Here is a 16,500-nt window from a genome sequence, read left to right as displayed (position 1 = left end):
TTTTATCATTCGATCTTTCGTGTTCGTGTTTTCCCCCCAGTGCGCGTTCGGGATCGACACCGGCAGTGCGGATAGAAACAAACGTTCGTTTTATATCTCTCTAGTTGGCAGTACCACAACCAGTCCAGACTGGCCCCAAACAAACCATGACCGTATGGAACGGTTTTATTGCTTTTCGCCGTCGATTGATTTTTTATGATCACCGTGTGGCGTTGTGGCATATCATCACCATCATCATCATCATGCTTTCCGCTCGCAAATGAGACGTACCAACAACGGGGTGGGTGATGCCTCTTTCCGAAAGGCAGGGATCCAAATCTAAACAGCACAACAAAACGTAGCGTCGTAAAAATATTGCTTTATTCCTGCCACGATCGGCGGCCAGAGTCTCAAAAAAACACTCGCATTCTCACGCGTGTACGAAACGCGTCTATGAATGATATTTGAAATGATTAGAAAATTTTAATTCAATCCTTTTCGTGTTACTTGTGAAACTGCTTCATTCCTTCAAGACTTCCTCGCACAGATCGCAACAAATCTACTGGAAAAACGTTTATGATCTCTGGTTCGATTTACGAGCAGTGCCCCGAAAACAACTCCCCAATCTGCATCACGGTCGTCCATCGAAAGCGTTAGCTCCCACAACACAAACCGGGACCCCGTTTTGTCGAAATGTCGTAAATTAATTTGAGACATAAAACACAAAACTATTCCCGTTTTTGGTCGACTGTTGCTACTCCTGGTGCCGGTGGTGGTGCAGCATCCACACGAAAAACTTTATGAGCTGGCGTTTTGGCGTTTGTGATGTTGTTTCAAACAAACACATGCCGACTGCACCGTTCAAGGCACCGAAGAGGAGTGAAAATAAAATCCTCTTCCATTCTCACAAAAGGCACAATCGGTCCGAAAAGTTTGGAGAATTAGTAGGTAAAGAATATCGATAAAACTACCTAATAACGACGGCGCGGATGATGATGATGGTGATGATTATGATGACCGTGCATGGGATAGCCTATTGTTTAGGGCGACTCTGTTGATGGTTATTCTTAAGCTTATTAGAATATTTATACGCTCATAAAACGAGAACCGATCAAAGTCGTAGAAAACTCATCGAATGGGTATGTGAGAAAGCGATTCATTGCCAGTTGGTGATCGAAAATTAAAAAATTACAAAGTATTAACATGATCAGAGGGCTATTGTGGCTGTTTTTTTTTGTCGTTCATTTCGATCGGGCACACAAAAAAATATCGTCAAAAATTTAATATTCGATACGTGTATTAAATATAATCTACAAAATTACAGCTGATACAGGCAGTCCCCGAGATATACGGTGTTTGAAGTAGGAGAATTTTCAATTTTGAAAATTTGAAAGAATGTTTTACGAGCAAAGAAGGATATTTTGATTTAATAGTATATCTTCGGAACTACTCGTACTTAATGTTTCAAATTACCCTAGTGTGCTATAAAACAACTATAATTTTCAGTTTCCAATTTATTTTACTTTTTGCGTCAACGGAAGAAACAGTCGAAATTTTGTCCAGTTTTCGAGATTATCTCAGTTTTGTCATTTCCAGTCATTCCAAGAAAATATCTTCAAAAACCTTGCATGAGCCATTGCTCTCCACGCGAACCGTTCTCCATTTTCTACGGAAAACTGCAATCGTATCACATGTTGCGCATATCAATCATATTTTTCCTGCCGCCTTACCTTATGCTAACAAATCATAAAAAGGGTCATGAAAATAATCCGAAATTTGTCAAAAACCTGGACTACGTGCAATGATCGTTACGTTACGGGACGATGCGCAACTCGCTGATAAGCACCGCATCAAATAGCAAAGCATCCCGGGGGAACACAGCTTTATCATCGAAACCTATCTCTGACCCGGCCCGGTAATAAAATTGTTTGCCAAATTTTTCATCCTATCGCACCTCTTTTTTTTTGGCTGTGGTGCAGCAGTAGCAACAGTAACAGACACAAACGAAACAATAAGAGAACAACACACGGATTCAAATAAATTCCTGTGCAACACTTACCACGGGTGGCTGCTAAATCCTCCACCTGAGGTTTTGGTTTTCAAATGTTTAACCCAGGAAGATCTCGTTTCGGGTTTTTTGGTGGCTGATTTATGTGCTACCATTTTACGCCAAACACAGCACAGCACTGAGGAGGCGCTCACGCAACCGCATACGGAAAAGGATCTATAAATCGTTGATGCGATTGCTGCTGCTGCTAAGAAAAGCGACCGAGTGTTAGACGGTCACCAAACACCCAGAAGCCGCACCGAGTCAAGAAACAACGGGTAAATTAGACGGATAAGAAACATAGATATCAATTTAGATAAGACTACGAAGCGCTTTGCGCATTTAATTTATTCGAATTCATTAGGCCACCAGGTTTTCGATGCGTCGTTCGAATCTTGGGTCGATCGCTTCGTACGGCTTCTATCGCGAGGAGATCTGGTGGGGAAAAGAAGCCTATCCTGAAAGACACCAAAATGGAAAAGGTCCATATATGCGTGTGTCACCTACCTTTGAGCTGCATAAATTCGAACCCTCCCTGAGTTGGCCAGAGTGTGAGAAGAGAATTCCAAATAGGAAACCGAATTCCTTCGAATCGCCTGCTGAACCAAGGTGGTCGCTTCGGTTGATAAGAAAGACTTGGCCTATCGCGGCTCTTGCCTACCTTTCTATGAGATACCCGCGATGCTCGAGTGGGCGCGAAACGGACATTTTAGAAATATTCGCTCCACAATCGCCAACAAAAAAACGCCATTTGGTCGTATCGAAGCGTTTCGAATACCCGGAGGCACTCAGCGCAAATTGCTATATCGAGATAAATTTATGTGTTAAGCTCATGGAATGGGGTGGCTTTGAGAGGGGGAAATGGTGGTAGCCGCAGTAATAAGCGGACAGACAAAACAAACATGTATTAAATCAACAACCCTGCACCTAGGTGTGGGACATAATGCCGCGCGAGCTCATTAGCTCAGGCCGCGGTGAGATACGGACGCGAGAATGGTCGAACGCAACGCGGTGTCAAAGTGCGATCGATTTAGTATTCCCAACCGGTTCTGCAAGCGGTTCGGTTTCGATAACAGTCTGCCTCGGGTCCGTCTTGCTCAAAAGCCGGTAATGGTAATTATCTAACGGAAGGTGGCACCACAGCACCAGCAGCCACCATCCGGACACTGGAGGAACCGGTTACGGAACGTTTCACGTTCGTTTCTTGGTTCGTTTCGGCTCCCTCCTCTTTTGGTACCATGGTCTTCGCGGTGCTACCGATACGTACGCAGATCCCCAGGACGGAAAGGTACAAACTAATTAGTCCGATTGAGAATCGATAGACATGTCATCGCACACCGGTAATGAATCGATCCGTCAAAAACCACCCACCGTGGACGAAGTTTTTCTACTTTTTTGCTGTATTTTAATGCTCTCGTCTTGATCCACGACGCGACAAATGGCTGCTGGGACTAATGAAGGTTTCAATCTCTATCTCATTCCGAGTGTACCGAGTGTGTAATTGGAAGCAGAAATGAGAAAATAAAAAAGAACCCCAATCCGTTAAGCCAAATCGTTGAATAAATAAATGTAAGTGATGTTTTGCTGTTTACTGTCTAATTTTTGTTTCTGTTTCATTGCTTGCTTTGCAAAGGAAAACAAGCGTGTTGGTTTTCTAATAAGTATCATATATCTTTATCAGTTTTTTGTTGATGTAATAATTTTGGGGTTGAAAATTAAAAGGGAAAATGATGTCAGAACAGATCATTGTCATCATGGAGAAAAAACACTTAAACTTAACACCACGGAATTAAATGTGCTATAAAATATAAGGACTATATAAGTGTACTGATGAATTTTCACCTTTGTGGTGAATATGTGCTATAATATATAAAAAGCATAAATGTATTGATAGTTTTCATGATGGTATTTCTTGTTAGTGGTTCTGCCAACCCGAAGATCTTCCCATAACATTTGGGTGTATTATGGCTTCAGATTTCAAGCTTAAAGTTTGACACGAAATTTGCCAAAAAAACTAAAATAGAGCATGTAATTAGTGTTGGGTCAAGAACCAAAGAGGTACCTCAATCGCTCCGCTCATCTTATTGTGCGCGCTCACGCACAACCCACGCGAAAAAGAGGTAGCTCCGTACGGAGCGATACACACAGGAGCGATTGTGCGATGCGCTCCCATTTGAAAATTTCCTAAGGTTATAGACTTGCCATTTTTTTGCGCAATTTAGCAAAGTTTAAAAATTTGTTTTATTTTAACTCGAAATTGTTACAATACGTTTCTTTTCACTCAAATAATGCTTTAAATTAAAAAAGAATAAAAAATAATAAACAAATGTATAAAATGTATAAATTTGTCAATCTACTGAGGCTCATTTTTGCATCAAGTTTTGCCTATAACTCGGTCGGTATCTAACGGATCGCCAATCTTTAACCTGTGGTCGATAGATGGCAACAATGGCTACATTTTCTTCTTGGACGGCCATGCCCTCAGATGTCTGTGCCAGAAGTTATTCGAGGAACCAAGTTCCTTACCCTGTTTGAGAAAATGTAAAAATTTCCTCATTTTTGCACCAAGTTTTGCCTATAACTCGGTCGGTATCCAACGGATCGCCAATCTTTAACCTGTGGTCGATAGATGGCAACAATGGCTACATTTTCTTCTTGGACGGCCATGCCCTCAGATGTCTGTGCCAGAAGTTATTCGAGGAACCAAGTTCCTTACCCTGTTTGAGAAAATGTAAAATTTTCCTCATTTTTGCACCAAGTTTTGCCTATAACTCGGTCGGTATCCAACGGATCGCCAATCTTTAACCTGTGGTCGATAGATGGCAACAATGGCTACATTTTCTTCTTGGACGGCCATGCCCTCAGATGTCTGTGCCAGAAGTTATTCGAGGAACCAAGTTCCATACCCTGTTTGAGAAAATGTAAAATTTTCCTCATTTTTGCACCAAGTTTTGTCTATAACTCGGTCGGTATCTAACGGATCGCCAATCTTTAACTCGTGGTCGATAGATGGCAACAATGGCTACATTTTCTTCGTGGACGGCCATGCCCTCAGATGTCTGTGCCAGAAGTTATTCGAGGAACCAAGTTCTTTACCCTGTTTGAGATAATGTATTTTTCAGCCATTTTTCACCAATGTAGAAAAATTTATAAATGTGATATATTTTAATGCGAATTTGTTGCAATATGTTTCTTTTCACTCAAATAATCCTTTAAATTAAAAAAAGTGTAAAAAATGAGAAAAAAAATTTCAAAAAATTTTCAACTCGAAAATTTCATAAGGGGTACCCCTTGCCATTTTTTTGAGAAATTTTTCAAAAAAATTTAAATTGATTTATTTTAATGCCAATTGGTTGCAATGAGTTTCTTTTCACTCAAATAATGCTTCAAACAAAAAAAGAGTAAAAAATAATAAAAAATTAAAAAAAATCTAAAAATTTGAAAATTTCGTAAGCCTCATTTTTGCACCAAGTTTTGCCTATAACTCGGTCGGTATCCAACAGATCGCTAATCTTTAACCTGTGGTCGATAGATGACATCAATGGTTACATTTTCTTCTTGGACGGCCATGCCCCCAGATGTCTGTGCCAGAAGTTATGCGAGGAACAAAGTTCCTTACCCTGTTTGAGAAAATGTTAAATTTTCCTCATTTTTCACCAATGTAGAAATAATTATAACTGTGTTATATTTTAATGCAAATTTGTTGCAATATGTTTCTTTTCACTCAAATAATGCTGTAAATTAGAAAAGAGTAACAAAAATAAGAAAAATTTTTTTAAAAAAATTTCAACTCGAAAATTTCATAAGGCTTACCCCTTGCCATTTTTTTTTGAGCAATTTAACAAAATTTAAAAATTTGTTTTATTTTAATGCGAAATTGTTACAATAAGTTTTTTTTCCCTCAAATAATGCTTTAAAAGAAAAAAAGAGTAAAAAATAGTTCAAAAATAAAAATAATCTAAAAATTTGAAAATTTCCTAAGGTTATAGCCAGTGGGTCAAAAGCGAAAGAGGTATTTCAATCATCTTATTGTGCGCGCTCCTTGTGGTGCGAAATTTCGCTCGTGGGAGCGCATCGCACAATCGCTCCTGTGTGCAGCGCTCCGTGTGGAGCTACCTCAAGCGCACCGCACACTTTAGAGTGCGCTTCGCTCTTGCAAAAGAGCTACTTGACCCAACACTACATTTAATTCAATACCTGAATTCATCATCCATAAAGACTTCTTTAGAAAAATGAGAAATTTTCTAAGCATTAGAATGTAGAATGTTAGCATGTGTATATCATTAGAAATTCAAGTTTTCTACGCACATCTATTTGCCTATAAATTTGATTTTTTAGATATAATATTTTATTTATAATTTTAGTTTTGTTATTATTTGTTATTATTTTTTTATTTTTATTCACCAACTATTTGAAGTTTAACTCCAAATGTTACCATTTATAGGTCATCCAGCATCAAATTTCTTCCGTTTACTTAATTTGTTTCTGTTCCTTTCTAACCTTTCCTTCCGTTTTACCACTACTTAATGCAGTCTCATCAAAACGGTTAACTCAACAGTTAAATGTATTGATTAAAACAATATTATTAACGCAACGGTTTGCTGCATCAGGGCACGACATTTGTCCACGGAAGCCACGGACCTCACAGAGCGCCTGATAAGATAATGTCGGTCCCGGACAAAGCTGTTTGAAATTATGCGTTCTTTGTTTTTTGTTCTTCCTTCAATTTCGTTGTTTTGATGTGTCTTTTCTCTTCCCGTTTCTTGTTCTTGTGCCAACTAGAACACGCTGGGACACCTTCATTTCGTTTGCCACACACACACAGACACACTACCATACGGTGTATGGCGGAATGTTAAATCTGTTTCATTTTCTTACTCTTCAAAGCAGAACAGAAAAAAACTTTCTGCTTCCTTGACAGACGCACTAAATTAAGAGAAAATAAATAAAAAAGCAGTTGATTGCGGCATTCCACGCTAGGCCCAAGAGATACTAAATTGATACGTTTTATATGCATCTGTCTCGGTGCCCATGTGCACGCATTGGCGGGAAAGGGCATTTGAGTTTCTAAAAAATCAAATGAAGTCAAAAATAAAACAAAACACGGCAAATGAAAAGAACAACCGATTCGAACAAAACGGACATAAAGCCCACCCGGATTGTCCGGTGCAATGAACGGGCGCCCAAAGTGCACTTTCCGTTTCGGCAGGATTAAGACCATTTTTTTTATTTTTTTGGTGTGCCGACACGGGCGGTCAGTTCGATTTGTCACCGATCGGTGAGAAACGTTGCGTCGTACCAACGCAGCGAAGGGAACTGTTAATTAATCCATCGTAAAAAAAATCCTGTATTCCAGCTTGGACCATTTTGCACGTTCTTTTACGACTTTTTTATGTGTTTTTTCTTTGGTCGTCATTTCCCGTGGCTGGGAACTTTCGTTAAAGATTACGCAGGAAATATGCAAGAAACGTTCCCGGGACAGTTTTTGATAGAATTTTATCTCCATTTTCGATTATCTTCACTAGATTGCATTTTCGATTGGCAATCGTAAAAGTGTAAGAAAGGTTACTCCTAGACTTTCATCGCACCGGACTGTGTGGTCTGCTTTATGTCATCCAAGTTCAATAAGTCCAATATTAAAGACGCATTTTGTTTGCCAATTTCCTTTCGATGGTACGGTAAAAGATAACGCAAGATGAAAGCTAAACCATCATCAAAAATATACCATTTTGTTGGTTTTTAAATCAGTCAGCAGCTAATTTGTCACTTCCCTTATGAGTCAGCGAGTTAACATTGATCCCTCGGCTTCGGCTTCGGCCGATTGACAAGTTCATAATAATTACCCACCATATTCCAGTCACTTCCGGGAGCTTCACGATTCGGGAGCTTCCGGGTGGTTTCGGTAGACCAAAAAAGAAAAGAAGAAGGTCAACGATGACCACCTGCTTGATCGAAACAGGGGTATAAATCCGGTAAACCGATGACAATGGAATGATGCAAGTCGACGACAGCAGATGGTGTGGGCCGCCCAAGATGATTAGTCCGGGTGCCTTTTTTATACTTGTTTCGAAAACCCCCAAAAAACGGACATCGATCGAAAAAACGTTAACTAGCAACCGTAGAGCTAGATACCCTCCGGGTGAACAATTATGGGCAAGTGGGAAAGGAAAACAACACACACAAAAAAAAGAGAAAAACTTTTTCACCAATTCTAAAAAACAATCAAACGGTTCAAACAAGGAAGTTCCACCTATTAAAACGGCGTCAAAAACGAAAACAACAAACGAGGGAATTGGATGGAGTAGAAAGAAGTGGAAATCAGGGCGAAGAAGAGGTGGTGGGTGGGAGGTGGGGGGTTTGGATGAATGAAAGCAGGATGCTGTGAAATTATGATTTCAACCTCGGTGGTGGTCTTGGTGGCCCAACCGTGGCCCGACGGTGAGAAAACCGATCTGGAATCACTGTTTCGCTGTTCGTTTACTTCGTAGACTTCAACCACGGACACGATGAAGCGGACGACGAACGTTATTAATGTGCTTCTGCTCTTGTGCCACCCAACCAACCGATCCGAAAGCCCATTGCAATGAAGCCGGCATATTCACTCGTGAACATCACGAAGAACATTTTCCCTTTTCTTCACCCTTTCCGTGTGGCGCTGTCGTTGGGGGGTGATTATGGGGTGGTCGCTAAGAAGTTTTGCTCACAAAACGGTGCTCAAACGAGAGCTCATTTGGGGATCTACCGGTGTACTCGAGGGTGGCCACAAGCCACCTTCAGCCGAATGAAGGTTGGTACACTTTCTAAGTTCACCACCAAGAAAAGAAAGAGCGAAACATAACACACAGAAGAAGCAAAAAAACTCACCACTAGGCTGCACTTTTGCAGACACGAAAAACGATTACGTTGACTTTTGGCCCCCGGGGGGGGGGGTTAAATCTCCAGTGTTGGGTGCATTCTAACAAAGCTTTTTAGCATGGTTTCAAACGGGTGGCCTACAGTGGGGTGTTTCATGTTCATGAACCCCCCCTTACTTACACACACAGCGTTAAAAGGGGCGTGGTGTATTTTGGAGTGGATTTTTTCTTCATTTTTTCGCTGTTCGTTGTTGCTCAGGGCACTTGGCAGTAATACAGAGCGCGGTTCAAAATGACGGTGCGAACAGGCAAATGGCAGTTCGGCGCTTGATTATCCCGTTTCACCTATGCCCACCACACCGTCATCATCATCATCGGGACCGTCTACCAGTAGTACACTAACCAATTAATGAAAATCGTGGAAATATGATCGAAACGGAAAGGCGAAACATGAAGCGAGAGACGGTCCCAAAACGACTAAATTATCGGCAACCAAAAACCACCTTTAGTGAGTGAAACGTTTGTCCAACACACACACGAAAACAGTCTTAAAATCATTCACCAAATGGCGAGTGCGAAGAGGAACGGAGTTAACCCCCCCAAATAACACCAAACATCCCTACCGGACCGGAGTGCCGAGAGGAGGGTGAGTTTCAAGCGAGTGGCGCGAGTGGCGAAATTATTTCGACGACGCGATCATCACCGCAATCTTACCCCGGGAGAGCTTTCCTCGCGGATCGTTCGAAACGTACCGGCAAAGTGAGAGGTTTTACGAGAAAAGGAAGTTTCGAATGAGCTTAAGATGGAAAAATTAACAAGATAATGCTTAACCCATCTGGTACTGGATCGTGGCCGGAGTCGTGTGTACATTCGAAACGAGCGACGCGAAACCGAAATGAACGCGCTCTTGGCGTCCGAACGGCGTACCACCCGGTGGAGTATGATTATTTAATCATTATTTCTGACCCCTCGCTCGCTTCCACGCACGCTTTGGTGCACCTTTCAAGTTGCACTGGCCGTAACAGGCCTCGGCCACGAATGGTTGGACGGTTTTTTCGTAAGACGTGGGATGTTTAATGAAATGATGATTGGGACCTCCGGGATTCTTGGTGCTGTGTGGTGTTTGCCTGTTGCCCCGTGGGCTGGCAGGAGAATTCGTGAAGGTGAATGGTAGTTGGTTTCAGTTTTGCGGAATTGATAACAGCTTCGGTAACGGAGCCTGGGTGTGTTTTTTTTTGGTGCTGTAAGTGAGGTGATGACAGTGATCGAGGATTGAGGTAAATTTTATATCTTCATCAAGTGAATGATCAACTGTAGTTGTTTTTTTCTTCTTTCTTCTGCTGTTGTCGCTTATAAGTGATGATACAACTTAAAATACCTTCAGAAGGTGTAGAACAGAGGGAAATTAGTTTTATAGTTGATTAATATCAATAGAGGTTGATACAAATCTAAACTGCTTGAAGTCTCGAAGGTCCTACACGTTAGCACAAGCCTGCACAAGATCTCTACAAGTAATTTCCTTAATTTTATTTTACAGACTTATTTAAATCAACATCGTTTCATTGCGTTTTTCTGCTTTATTCTATAGGAATTTGTAAACGTTTCATTTCTGGATCTCATCGCCTTCTGTAAAAAATTTTAACTTAATTTTAACACTATGTGTAATTTATAATCTTTGGTATAATTTCATCTCTTATATTGCCACGATGGATTCAAGATTTAGTGTTCAAAAATAATCTTAATTGTGTAATAAGGAATTAGAATAGTAGAACTCAATCGCAGTATATATTACGCATTAAAACTGCAAGATTTGAGCTATTCTAATGAATTAAGTGACAGAATTAAAACAAACACTGGGAAAATCGACAAAAATAATATCAAATAATATCAAATAATAATCTCTTTATATCCATACTAGAGTATTTACTGAAGCCTATCATCGTCATCATCATCATCATCATCATCATACAATAGCAATTAAGTGAAATTTAATTTAAAATGTGTCATTACTGCAATCTCTAACGCTCGTCAGTTTAGTGCGAATTTTAATCTGACTCAATGATCATCCAGCTCATTAGTCTCCGCTCGATGGTGCATAAAGTAATGATCTGTCTAACACATATCACACTCGCTAGGTGGTAAATCAAACCGATTGCTACCGGTGTTTTGTTGACGACAGCTAAACACATTCGTTCAGTGAATGAATTGGCACATCTTTGCTTGTAGAAACACTACGAGTAATACGTGCTTCTATGTATGCTAGAAAGAGGAATCGCAGAAACGAGAGACATTGCCCTAATGCCATTAAAAACGAATGTAGCTAATTAATCAAGTAATGGAATTAATGAGCGGCCTTCCCGGAGGGGTTTGACGTTTTAGGCATGGTGTGAAAGACGACACAAGCACTCTTCTCAGTGTTTCACAGTCAAAAAAAAACGGATAGAAAGTGCCTTGTGCAAAAAAATATACAAAGAACCGGATCTTCCAAACTAGGCATGAAGTTGTATGAGCCTTTTTCATTCCGCAATAAAAACAACAGAAACCATTCTGATCAGTAGTTTAACTGCACCTTGGTTAGGAGCTTGACTCACACAAAAGAATGACCCTTTTTTCTGGGAAAGCTCATTCAAATTTGTGGTCAGGTGCTCTAAGCTTCGTCTAAGATTTGGATTCGGTATGGCATAAAACCACATCCACAGCTTCTCATTGACCTCATTAAGTGTTCCGTACAAGTTCGCTGCACAGTTTTACTATCATCTGCTGTCTTCCGGTACACCTGCTACCAAGTGAAGCACCGTGTGTGGTCTTGAGGAGTGGAGTGAATCTTTTATTCAAAATCTCGTAACATCCGGATCCGCTTCCTAACAAGGGTCATCAGTTTGCTAACTTTATGGTAGCTATTTTGTTTAGTACCTTTTTTTTTGTTTGGTTGCTGTTAGTTTGTGCATTGTTATCATCTTCTGTAACGTGTTTGATACCTTTTCGTTTTCTTCCTACACCGACCACATTAAAGGTCATCGTTTGTTTTTTTTTGCGATTAAAGCCGGAAGAAATCATTAAAAATTAAGCAACCTTTCTTCAATTGCAGCCATTTTGCGACATTTTATAGTATCGTTAAGTTTGATGATATACATAAACGTAACGTTGCATTAGAAATGGAAATATTAAAACCAAAAAAAAAAGTTACTCCCAGGCCGTTACAATTCATTATGGCAACATTTTGGGGCGATTTTAATGAAACATTACACACACAAAGTTTGATGCCAATTTTTTTTCGTTCTGCTTCTCATTACAGACAATCCTGAATTCGATGCACAAGTACCAGCCTAGATTTCATTTAGTTCGAGCGAACGATATACTGAAGCTACCGTACTCGACGTTTCGTACCTACGTGTTTAAGGAAACCGAATTCATAGCCGTAACTGCATATCAAAATGAAAAAGTAAGTATAACAAAGTATTTCCAATTAAAAAACTGCTCAATATGCTCATGGTTTCCTTATTTTCCAATTTCCCCCTCAAAAACAGATAACGCAATTGAAGATAGATAATAATCCTTTCGCGAAAGGATTTCGTGATACTGGTGCCGGTAAACGGGAAAAGAAGTAAGTAGTCAAAATTTGTCAAATTTGTCGTAAAACTGTAACAAAAAATTAATTATTTCGATGATGATGACGATATTCTTTCTTGAGTAAAACATTGTGGGATAAAGGACAACATATTCTTCGAATCGAAAGGAAGCATCGTAAACGGACAGGGTTTGTCCGTTATCATTTAAAATTTATAGCAACTGAATTCGATCAGCGAACGAAGATGTATTGCTCCAATTGATCACTGTAACTATCTCCCTTTTAGACCGTCTGTCTGTGAGGGTAACAATTTCTAAAGAACCGACCGTAACAACTCCGTTGAATCGCACACACAAGAATAGTGACAAAAGGTTAAACTTGCCTCTAGAAGGGATGCAATGGAAAATCAATAAGATTGAAAGCAAAGGTTGTTTTGTTTGTGTTGACATCCTGACAGGATATCGTTTCAGTTCCGTAGCGGTAACGTTTCGCTGGGCACATTTTCACCCCATTTTCAAACAATCATCAGCAAATGGCTCACTTTTGTTTGTGTTGTGAATTAATCTGGAAGTAAAGATGGTTTCAAATGTACGGAAGGAAGCATTTTCTGCACACATGACGATGATGCGACAGTGCACTTTGCGTAAATCATTTACCATCTTCCCCATCAAGAATCGTTGTGTTGTGCAGCTTGATGTACGATGGATGAATGTGTTTACGATCGGCAAACATTATTCACCTAGGGATATGGAGAATCGGTACAGAATTGTTTTAGAAATGCGGTAGTTGCTGTTAGTTGGAATTGGAACGAGATGAATATGCGAGGGGTTTCTTAGAAATCCAATACCGCAAATCGTTTTTATGTAATAATAAACAGCTGAAAAATGACTAGAACTTTTGCTATAAAATATGTTCATATTTCTAAATGAACTATCGACCACGTATTTATTATACCGAAAGGTTCACAATTCCCCAAAAATTCCTTCAGTAAATACAAAAAAAACCGCTAATAATTCCGAGTCGCTTACGTTAACAGCGTGAAATTTCCCAAAAAATCCCATTAAACCGAGCACAAATTGGTCGCTGCTAATGATGTCCCATAACGAGATGAATGATTGAACCACTTATCCTTAGGGCAAATAACGAATTTGTATCAAATTCCTTTCCCTTTTCGAATGGCAGCAACATTCTAATGCCCGGATCAAGTAACGCACGTAAAGCAAGAGTTGAATAGAAGGAACACACAAAAATTTGCCCACAAAAACGTTTTACCCCCTTTTGTGGCGGGAATCGACGGGTGATGGTGACAAATATTTTGACACCCATGTAATCGTTCTGTGGCCCGGGTGATAATCATAGGTTACCGATTACTGCTGACGTTTGCTACACGTTACAAGAAGAAACCCCTTTTTTCGGTGCGGACGTCCTGGTGATGAGTGCGCTATTTGGCGTGTTGGGAATGTCGTGGTCGGCTCCTTGCTTGGTTGAGCAAGGAAGGAAATTAATCGAAACATTTCCCACAGGCTTCCCACAGCTTCCCACAGCTTGTGGATGATGAAGCCATCAGGAGAAAGAGAGAGAGAAGGAAAAATATTCAGTTAGTAGCTCTAGTTGAAGGGATTGTTACTTCAAACAAGCAACAAAATAATGCAAAAAGGTAAAAAAAAAATTATTCATAAAATCAATTTTATTACAAAATCGTTTACAAAAAATTCTTGCTATAAAATAGCATCTCTTTTTCAACCCATTTAAGTATGAGCGATAATTAGATTTTGAAATTAGACGCTTTATACCCATTCGATTCATGCTACACTAGAATGAACACAGCACCGTTTGCATCGCAATCGCAGAAAATTTGTCATTTCAACTGATGCATTACATCATTTACGGCCCTATTGTTATTCGCCTGATCTCTCCTGAATGTGCCTCACGAGTTTTCGTTTTTTATCTTTACGTATAAATCTCAATCCACATGACATCACTTCCGGTCCCTAATCCCCACCAAACACAGATGGTGACAAGTTTTGCACGTTTTGCACGCCACCCACAAACTACTGAAACAACGGCCCCTTCCTGCCCTCTGATATACCTTCTTCTCCTTCCTCTAAAAGTCCGTAACCGTGCGTCGGAAGTTGATTGTGGGAGTAAATCGAATAAATCCAAACCGGATGGATGGGGTAGGGTTTGCGCAAATTCAATTGATGTTTTGTGTAATTTAATTAAAATTGTCAGGAAGGCAACAATTTTACCATGCGCAACAAAGGGCTACGCTGCGGGATATTTCTTTATTTGATGGGCTGGTGACTTGACAGTTGGGTAGGAGACAAACGGTGGCCCAGAATATGGCGATGACGTTAAGAAATGTCTCGTTAGAATTCGTTCTCAATTAGTGGCAGCCGAGTTACTGATTGAGCTGGGATTTGAGTGTACTTTTTGGTTTTGCTTAGTGATGCAACTTTCTCTACTTAAAGTTCGTTAATCACCTACATTTTTAACTCAAGTTGTGCAAATATTTCAGCTCCAATTTCTAAGGTACTTCAAATAATTTGGCTATCTCAGGGTTGATTGATCTGTCTAGTAGCGTGTTGCTTCTGATACTTGACCGTTCCCACATGTGAGATACATCTTGTTTCCTCAAACCGTTGGCTAGGACATTAATTAACCTGCCCTCCGAAACGGTAGCCAAAACGGTGTTGCTGATGCGCATCGAAACCCCGGAATGCCCGGATGCTCGGACAAGATTAAGAAACCGACCCGATCAACGACCCGTGACTGGAACAATCTACCCCAAAAACAGGGATTGAAACAAAAAAAAAGGAAGACGTTACCACGATACGATGTTGAAAAACCTTTCGATATCAATTATCAGATCCTTTCTAATCCTATTTGTATCGGTGCGCTCGGTCGATAAGGGGAACCGTTCGTCTTAGTGTTGACCATTGGCTGCAAAAGTTCATACCATCAGCTATCGGGTGAGAAGACCACCGCTAGACTAAAAGGATAAAATAGCTTGATATTGCCGTGAAAGGAAAAGCAATCAATTCCCAACATCATCAACATCATCTTGAGCAGTAGGACCAGCATTAGGACATTCCTAATCGCTGCACGATCGTCTTTTCACGTAATCCACAACAACCGTGTATCGCCTTATCGATTTGCTTTTTTCTGCCGCAAACAATCTGCTGCTGGACGACTCATTCCCCTATAGCAAATAGTGAAAAAGACGGAGACGAATCTTCAAAACATGTGTAAAGGAAGAAGGGACGAATTTCGAGGGAGTTTGAAAAATCGAATCGAATTACAACGGACGATCCGTCGGCTTTTTCCCCGGTAGATAGATCCGATCCAAGAAAGCATCCGACACCCGAGGGAAGCGGTAACCGATTCGGTTGATTTCTTCGTTCGTTCGTACCTTCACCCTGATTGCTGCTGGTCGAGGCAAATGTCCCGCATTTTCGTTGTGTGTCCGGTGACCGGAAGGATCAGGCCACATTTGCAATTTTGCAACAGTCGAACCCAAGGGAGTACTTTTGGTGCTTTTTAATTCGGGTTTTTTTCGTATTGCTAAACCGAACACACTAATTCGGAAGGGCACATATATACATTCGTTGTGATAATGTTACGCTTTCGAAGGGAGCTAAGGATATCATCTTATCTGATATTACTTAATTCTTATGTAAAACGATGCGGAACAGAGGCTTAGATTTGTTTAAAATTTGCTTGACCATTTGATCGATTATCAGATTATGCAGGAAAAATCTACCCTTTTTTGTGATAATATTAAATGCTTGCTAAAAATGAGTTACAATAATATAGCTATAAGTTTTTATCTTCACGTTGGTATTACCAATCAAAATAATTTCTTCCAATTTCTTGCATTTATTCTCCTGAAACTAGTCTTTTCCTCTAAATTCAACCACAAATTTTCCATTCGAATTTTCTCGTCCATTGACTTTCCCGTTATCCTATTTGCACCTTAAAGAACGTATTGCTTTGCGAAAATTGATTTTCGCTACCAGCACGAAACATAAAAGAATAGCACGGGAGAAACA

The 16,500-nt window shown here is 40.2% G+C and overlaps 1 protein-coding gene across 3 annotated transcripts in view; it reads left to right on the top strand.

Moving 5' to 3' along the window:
• The window catches only part of LOC125768166 (optomotor-blind protein), a 132,829-nt gene that overhangs the window by 94,774 nt on the left and 21,555 nt on the right, over window positions 1–16,500 (top strand). For all 3 annotated transcript variants that reach the window (XM_049435490.1, XM_049435489.1, XM_049435491.1), the window contains 2 exons: window positions 12,176–12,322; window positions 12,408–12,484. In XM_049435490.1, coding sequence (XP_049291447.1) covers window positions 12,176–12,322; window positions 12,408–12,484 — 224 coding nt within the window. The remainder of the gene's footprint in view (window positions 1–12,175; window positions 12,323–12,407; window positions 12,485–16,500) is intronic.

This window comes from Anopheles funestus, chromosome 3RL (genome assembly GCF_943734845.2).
Source record: "Anopheles funestus chromosome 3RL, idAnoFuneDA-416_04, whole genome shotgun sequence".
Taxonomy (NCBI): Eukaryota; Metazoa; Arthropoda; class Insecta; order Diptera; family Culicidae; genus Anopheles; species Anopheles funestus.
Note: the sequence above shows the minus strand (reverse complement) of the source record. Positions and strands in the feature narration are given on the sequence as shown.